General features: G+C 36.5%; 1 protein-coding gene across 1 annotated transcript; it reads left to right on the top strand.

Annotated features, from left to right (window-relative positions):
• The first annotated feature begins 1,704 nt into the window (after positions 1-1,704).
• Positions 1,705-6,075, top strand: FAM210A (family with sequence similarity 210, member A). Its single transcript, XM_009697698.1, has 3 exons — positions 1,705-2,176; positions 4,319-4,430; positions 5,724-6,075. Exons 1-3 carry the CDS (start codon positions 1,728-1,730, stop codon positions 5,988-5,990), a joined length of 828 nt encoding a protein of 275 aa, XP_009696000.1. The 5' UTR covers positions 1,705-1,727; the 3' UTR covers positions 5,991-6,075.
• Positions 6,076-7,521: the final 1,446 nt, after the last annotated feature.

The raw sequence follows: 7,521 nt of genomic DNA, 5'->3' as shown, positions 1-7,521 counted from the left end.
TTCCCTACATCAAACACTGTAACTTTAGTAATTGGAATTAGTTCTAGTGCAACAATAACATAAAAATACATAGAAAACACAGAGGCAGGGATGTTCCAACAGATGCATTTGGGTTATGAAACTTTTCTCTCTTCGAGGGAAACAGTAATTCACAGGTGAGGAACCTCTGAGTTACACAGAAAAAAAAAAATCTCCCTTTAGCATGTCGGTATCCAAAGGGGAATTTATACCAGTAACTTCTTCAGTAAGCAAGGTTTCAGGCTGACCAAAAAATCTTCATAATACCAGTTTGCTGTTGTTACTATTTCTCTAAATGCACCTTTTTTCTACTTTAGCAGACTCATCAATATGTTCAAGGAATATATTTGAAAGGTGGGGAACTAGTGGAAGCATTGCAACTTTTTGAAGATACAAACCTTATCATACTTTTCTTGTTGCATATCTGGAAAGTAATAAAGGGTATGTATGGCTTCTGGTTTTTACACTCTGCCTATGTTATGAAGTATTGATCATTTTCAGCAGCCTAGACAAATTCACTAGCAAAACACCTGATTGAAATGTATCTAAGGCTATAGGTGAAGGGGAAGCAGACATGAAGATGACAGTGAGTTTAATTGAAACTTGAATGATTTCTAGTCTGGATCAAGAATTGTTATGGCAATTAAAAACGTAAAAGCATCAGAAAGATTCAAGAGTCGTAATATAACTGACTTAACTGGCATTTGTTACATCAAATCAGTTAGTGGCACTTTTTTTGGAGGGAAGGAAAAGTAGTTCTCTAACTTGCAGTCATTGTATAAAGGAAAGGAGGGAGTATTTCATTTACTATTTCAAAGCATGGATTTTGGGGGGAAAAATGACTTGATGTCTATACATGCCAATCAAATTCCTCTGTTCTTTTGTGGGAAATCTCTCAATGATTCTTTTGAACTTTCAGGACTAACTGTAAAGTATGCAAAATCATAAAGTGAACTGGGTTATCCAGAGTTTTAAAATCTTCTTTGCATTGTAATATTTTGGAAATTGCAGTTTGATTTTGCTCATGTTAATACATGACATTCAACAGTACCATCCTCCTTCCTGACAGATGTGTACTGGCAGGCTGTTCTGGTTAGGTTTGTTACTATTAAGGTTATTGATCATTGATTAATTATTAAATAATATTATTGTTATTGATCTTTTTTACTGTATGAACTTTAGGTTCAAAATAGTATAGAACATGAAAAATTACACCAAAACTAAGAATGTATTGACACCAAGAATTAATTTTAATTGCACTTCGTTCAGTTCATACTGCACTTGTATAGGCTCGAAGTATCACTCAAACTATCAGTTGCTACTAGAAATGAAGTTTCAAGGGTAACGTTTCAATAACTCTGTCAGATTATGCAGATAAAAGCAGTAGGTAGTACTAAACATCTGAAAATGTTTTTAGAGAGTAGAATGACATTTTAGCTGTGAGGAGCGGAGTGTGTTAAGTGAAGGGGCCATTTTAGTTCAGAATGCTAAAGTAGTGCGATCTAAAATTATTTGCTTAATTCTAGAAGGTAACAATTTCTGCAAAGCAAGATAAGGAAAACCTTTTAAGTAGAAGACTAGAAAGCAATTTAAAGTTTGAGAATTTCAAGTGGCGTTGGAGCAAATACAAATAGGATTATTAAATGAAATTTGTTTACTCTTTTCTTCTTGTTTCCTCTCTATAGGAACCTCAGCCACACTTCATCAAAATGCAACGGAGTCTATTACATACTGCATCTCAGCTGGTGCATGGGACATGTCTGGTTTTTCCTCGCACTAGTATCTTTCAGTGCTTAAAAGGACAATTGGCATTGTCTAATGTTGGATGCAAAGTGACTTTGGCACTGGAGCCTCCTAAAAGATGTCTTCATGAAGGTGTGGCATGCTTTGCCTCAAAGAAAAGTGCTTTTTCATCACAGCCGGTGGACACTCCTCACAAAGTACCAGAAGAGAGAAACCCTTTAACTTCGGCCACCAATACACCCAAGCAGAGTCCTGTGGAGTCAGATTCTTCAGATCCTGATCCGTTACAAGACAAATCAATTAGTCTCGTTCAGAGATTCAAGAAAACTTTTAAACAGTATGGAAAAGTCATGATTCCAGTGCATCTTCTGACTTCCACTGTATGGTTTGGATCCTTCTACTATGCAGCCATGAAGTAAGTTGGTGTTTTGTTGCAGTGCCCAATACTGCTGTTGAATTGAGACTGACTTTCGCAGGTGAAAGGATGTATAAATTATTATTATGTGTTAAAAAGTGCCTCTATATGTAATAGGGAAATGCTACATTTTTAACTGAAGTATAAGATTAGTATCAAAAGTACGTAGGATTCATGAGCGTCACCGTACGTACTGTTATCATGCAGTTATTGCCGTGTGCTGGATATGTTGCTAACATTTGAAGGAATGCTCATCTCCCTAAAATACACATGGATATAAACAGCATTGAAATTATTAGTAACCTCTCCCAAGATAAAGATAGGGATTTGGAATACTGATTACAAATTGCTAGGCGAGATCTTTATAGACCTGTTCTTTCTGGGTTTTGCCGCTGGAATTGAGGAGTGTTTCACCACTTCCTCCCCCTTCCTCCCCAGTCCTCCCTCATCGTTGGACTTCCATGTCGTTCACCTCACTCTGAGCTCCTCACAAACCATGTGTATCTTTTCCTTTTTTATTTCTGTTTCCTGTCTTTCCTGCCTTCCGCTGAAACAATTGCTACTGTAGGCCAGATGTTTTAATTGGAAATTAAATATTTGTGTGACTGAAAAAAAACTATATGTAAATTAAGTATTCTGATTTTAATTTCTTTCAGCTATAGTGTGTGCTAGATACTGTTCTGGAAAATGGTATTTATTAGAAAAAAGCCACTATATGCTATGAGCTGCTAGTTCAGATGAAAGAGGTTTTATCTATCTGCAAATGGTTTGCTAAATATGAGTAAACGTTTATCTCTGGATTGCTAGTGTTGTATACTTAATAATAGAAAGCATGAAGCAATGACGGTTCATGGCGGCAGGGATGCGGCTTTGACATCAGAATGCCTTACCGCACAAGTGTTTGTTTTAGTTACTCTAACCAGCTGGCATAATTGCCCTTTCTAGGAGCTATAGATCCAAATGTCATTCTAAATTTAGCTCATGTCAGAGGAATAAAGGTCTTGAGCTATAAAAATATTTTGCTTTGGATGAATTCAGATTGATGCTTACATCCAGATACTTCAGATTGAGTGAAGATTACTTTTCTTGAAACACTGAAGTTAGGTATTTGATGGATGAAAACAACTGAAATATTTAACTAGAAACTAATTATAACAAAGCTTCGGTTCGTCATGCCACAGGAGCAGCACCCTCTTGAAGTGGAAAAATCACTTTCAGAATGACTGCTCATGATACAAGACTAAACAATGGTGGTTTATGAAATAACATGGTTAATGCTGTCTTTCAGCTCTTGCTAGGTCTCCATTTTCTGCTCTGGAGATAGGCCTTCAGATTGTAGGTTCTAGTAAGTGTTAGTAAATTACTGTTACTGTTCCTGATGCTAAAGCATTAGGTAGAAGTGGATAAGGATACTAATAATACAACATCTCTAAATATTGGGAAGTCACATCTTCTATAACTGTGTGTAGTTTTCTCCTGTCATGTAAAGATGGACTGTCTTTTTTTTTTTTTCTTTGGTGCTGATGTTAGCTTCCCTGGTTTTCAAATCGAAAGCAGCTGCGATAGGAGCTCCCTCCACCCATCTTAACACCATATATTGACAAGGTAGAACTGAGCACAAAACCCCTGAAGTCTTGTCCATATCACATGTTGCCTCCTTTTCTTTTGCCATATTCCATTTGTTTGATATATTTAAAAGTGAATGGAGGACACTAAAGTATGGATTCTGTGCTTCTGGGCATGCTGCAGATTAGTCTGAAATTTTAAAAAGAAAAAAAAGTCATTTTAGGCAAAACAAAACATGAAGTTGAACCTGCACAACTGGAGCCCGAGTAGCTGTCTTACCACCATTATATATACTTACCTCCAAAGATAATGAACTGGGACACAGGTAAGTTAGTAGCTACTCAGCCCAGCAGGGATAATATAAATCGGTCACCTCTTCAAATGCTGAAAAGAACAGTAATTTGCCTATATGTACAGAAATATAAATCCTGTAAGTGTATTGCTTAGATGAAAAAATACTTGGCTGTCAAACTACAAAGTTTGAATAGTAGAGTTAAAGAATGGAAATGGTTTTGTACGTCAATGTTCAGGTTTCAAATTCCAATTCAAGTTGCCAATTTTTTTTCTCTTTTATAGAGGAGTGAATGTTGTTCCATTCCTAGAGTTGATTGGCTTACCAGACAGCATAGTGAACATCCTGAAAAATTCCCAGAGTGGAAATGCGCTAACTGCATATGCATTGTATAAAGTAAGTATAATCATAGTTAGTAAATAAGCTCTAAATCTTGCCTGGTGAACTAAACAAGATTTACTTGTTTATAGCAGAAAGAATTAATGCTGTTTTTTCTCTTTGGTAGTTACATGTACTTGAGCGTTCATTTTTGTAGTAAAAATAGTCACATGCAAGTTCATAGGGGCTCTGTGTTCCTTCAAGGAGTCTGTCTGTATTTCTAAAGTAACTTCTTTCTTTGCCACAGAACTATTGTCTGCCCTCAGATTTAATTACAATAAAGTATTCCTCTGTATCCCTGACATAATTAACAGGGATAAAGAGGTAAAGTCTAAATACCTCATGATTTCCAGATAAAAGTACAGTTATTTTTAACTTAGAGGATTCACTAGTTTGTCTTCCTACTTTAGTTCTCCATCATTGTCAAGTACTTTCGTTGTCCATTTGAATCGGTTACTTACATTCAGGTTTGGATCTCTTTTTATTGCTTTATACGTGCACAATCTGTGTTTGGGAAACTTGAAACATGTCAGACCGTGCAAAAACAAAGTACTGTGTTTGCTTTGAATGCCACTCATCTGTTTTGTTTCCAAATGTTATGTGCTTCTTAACTGTTATTTAAATGGGTTATTTTCCCAAACGAAATGTAAAAGTACTAGTCTTGCCAATTATTCTTGTGCCTAAAAGACACCAATAAATAAATGTGGTTAAATATAAAGATTTTATTGTAGCTGGGAGATCTGGCAGCATTGGAAGAAACTTTCAAGATGTGGAAGCACTAGAATAGGTTGCAAAGGGAAGATTGTGCAGGCTTTATCTTTGACGTTCTGAAAGAACAGGTTAGTCTAGATAGAGCCTGGGTTTTTTGTGTCTTGGATTAACTGACCTCTTAAGGGCTTTCTATGTGTGGGGCCTAGTTTTGGACTGAAAGATTCCTATATTCTTGTGAATGTTAGAATTTAAAGCGTATCTTGTTGTCAGTATTTCCTCTTTGCTTATATGGCTCAGTGTTCACATACTGTCTGTTCTGAATTGCATTCTGAGATGCCTAACACATATCCCGCAAGCTGCACAGGGAGGGTTTTTTTAAAATGGAAGTCCAATGCCTGTGGTGGTTTGGTCGAAAGGACACTTTAAGTAAAAGGTATGCATTTCTGGGGGATGCACTTTAAAGTGGCTTATTTCCTTGTAAGTAGAAGATCTTTTTAGTATCTGACGCTGGCCCAAATAAATTCTTACTATTAAAAATACTTTTTGCTGGCTAATATTGTTCTGTTTTATTGATATGATGTGTTCTTTGATTTCCTTAAGATTGCAACTCCTGCCAGATATACTGTGACTTTGGGAGGAACATCCATCACTGTTAAATATCTACGTAAAAATGGCTACATGTCCACACCACCACCAGTAAAGGAATATCTACAAGATAGGATGGAGGAAACAAAGGATAAAATTACAGAGAAGATGGAAGAAACAAAGGATAAAATTACAGAGAAGATGGAAGAAACAAAGGATAAAATTACAGAGAAGATACAAGAAACCAAAGATAAAGTTTCATTTAAAAAAATAAAGGACTAGGAGAGATGCTTAATTTTTGGATATATCCAACTTAGCACTTTAAGCCTTTGTGAGGCAGGATATACAAAGTGCACTTCTGAGCTTTTCCTTCTTCCCCACCGTCTGGAGACTACAGTTGCTCTGTGCTCTGTATATTCACCAAGGTTAAAGTTCCGTGGGGCAGAGGTTATGACAAAATTGCAATTTACAGAAGGAAAAGTGGATTTAAGATTAGAAGTTCATATGTCCATTGGTAATAGTGTTAACAGTTAATCTTACCTTTTGTTTTCTTTTCTTTTTTTGGCCCCCCTCTCTCAAAATGAAGATGGTTTCTTCCAAAAGCCACTACTTTATTCTTCTTCCATCGTAGTGCACAGCCCTTACTCCATTAGACTGAACCTTCCATTAAATTAGAATGAAGATTTCTCTGCTGGGAAGGGCAACATGTTTTGGTTTTCAGAGTATGTGGACCCAGGCCTCTTCAGTTGTGATCATCTCTCACCCTGGAGACAGACCATTATCGCTGATACTGCACATGAAGGAATCAATGGATTAGCTGCTCGGACTGAATGAATTATAGTGGCTACATTGACGTCAGCTGAGCCATGATAGTTTACAGGCTGAGACTATAAATCTTTCTTGGACAGTGTATCTTTGCAGAAATCTCAACTGAGAAGAGGAGTTAATCGTAGTACCCATACTGTCAAGTATACTTTCTTTCCTAAAGTTGATTTACAGTAGAAAGTTATTAAATGAAAATAATCAATAATTGTATATTAAAAATTATATTTTTATTATGCTAAAGTTTACAAAACTGTTCTATTTCATTTTCAGAACAAACAAAAATCTGAAAGAGAAGTTTACTTGAGAAATCGGTGTACTAAGGAGTGTTTTAAATACATGCAAAGTTACAGTTAAACTCAAAAGTTCCTCCGGCTATTGAGGAATCTGTCAAACTTTAGTAGAAAAATTTAACTAAGCATAGTGATCACAGTTTACCAAACCTTTTTTCCCCCCTAGATTTTCTTAAGTCAAGCAAATACTTATAGTTGAAGTCTGAAATGCTGTCTCAGATGTCATAAAGGACTAAAGTTGAAACTGTTCTATTTGAGTGGGCAGGCAAACTTCTCTCATGGTTTTATTGAAATGTAGGCTAAATGGAAGCGGGTTTTTTCCTATTTCTATTACAGATCTGACTTTGTCGCAACTCTCTGCATGTGTATCTTGTTTAACAGAGGTGGGTTTCTGCAGGGGGATGTGGGGAAGCAACAGACCTGGCCCCTGAGCATTGTAATTGACTGGAGCAAAAGAATATAGCTGATACCTTATCAGCTCTGCCCCACTCTTACCTTTTCAGTCAAGTCACTGAGGGCCTCTCTGTCTTTAAGTGAGTTGAACTTCATTAACTTAATTGTGCAGGATTCATTACATACTTCTCTGCCTCATGTCCACATGTCAAATAGTAACTGCAAGCTAATGCCTACCTCACAGGGATGTTGTGAGGAATAATCGTTGTATATTCAGTGCCCTGAAGATGTAAAGTGCTATGTTT

The sequence above is a fragment of the Cariama cristata genome, unplaced genomic scaffold (genome assembly GCF_000690535.1).
Source record: "Cariama cristata isolate BGI_N322 unplaced genomic scaffold, ASM69053v1 scaffold4583, whole genome shotgun sequence".
In the NCBI taxonomy this organism is placed as follows: domain Eukaryota; kingdom Metazoa; phylum Chordata; class Aves; order Cariamiformes; family Cariamidae; genus Cariama; species Cariama cristata.
Note: the sequence above shows the minus strand (reverse complement) of the source record. Positions and strands in the feature narration are given on the sequence as shown.

Coding starts and splice junctions, on each gene's coding strand:
- FAM210A (XM_009697698.1), top strand. CDS start 1,728: ATGCAACGGAGTCTATTACATACTGCATCTCAGCTGGTGCATGGGACA. Junction 2,177..4,318: donor TTCTACTATGCAGCCATGAA/GTAAGTTGGTGT, acceptor TCTCTTTTATAG/AGGAGTGAATGTTGTTCCAT. Junction 4,431..5,723: donor CTGCATATGCATTGTATAAA/GTAAGTATAATC, acceptor GATTTCCTTAAG/ATTGCAACTCCTGCCAGATA.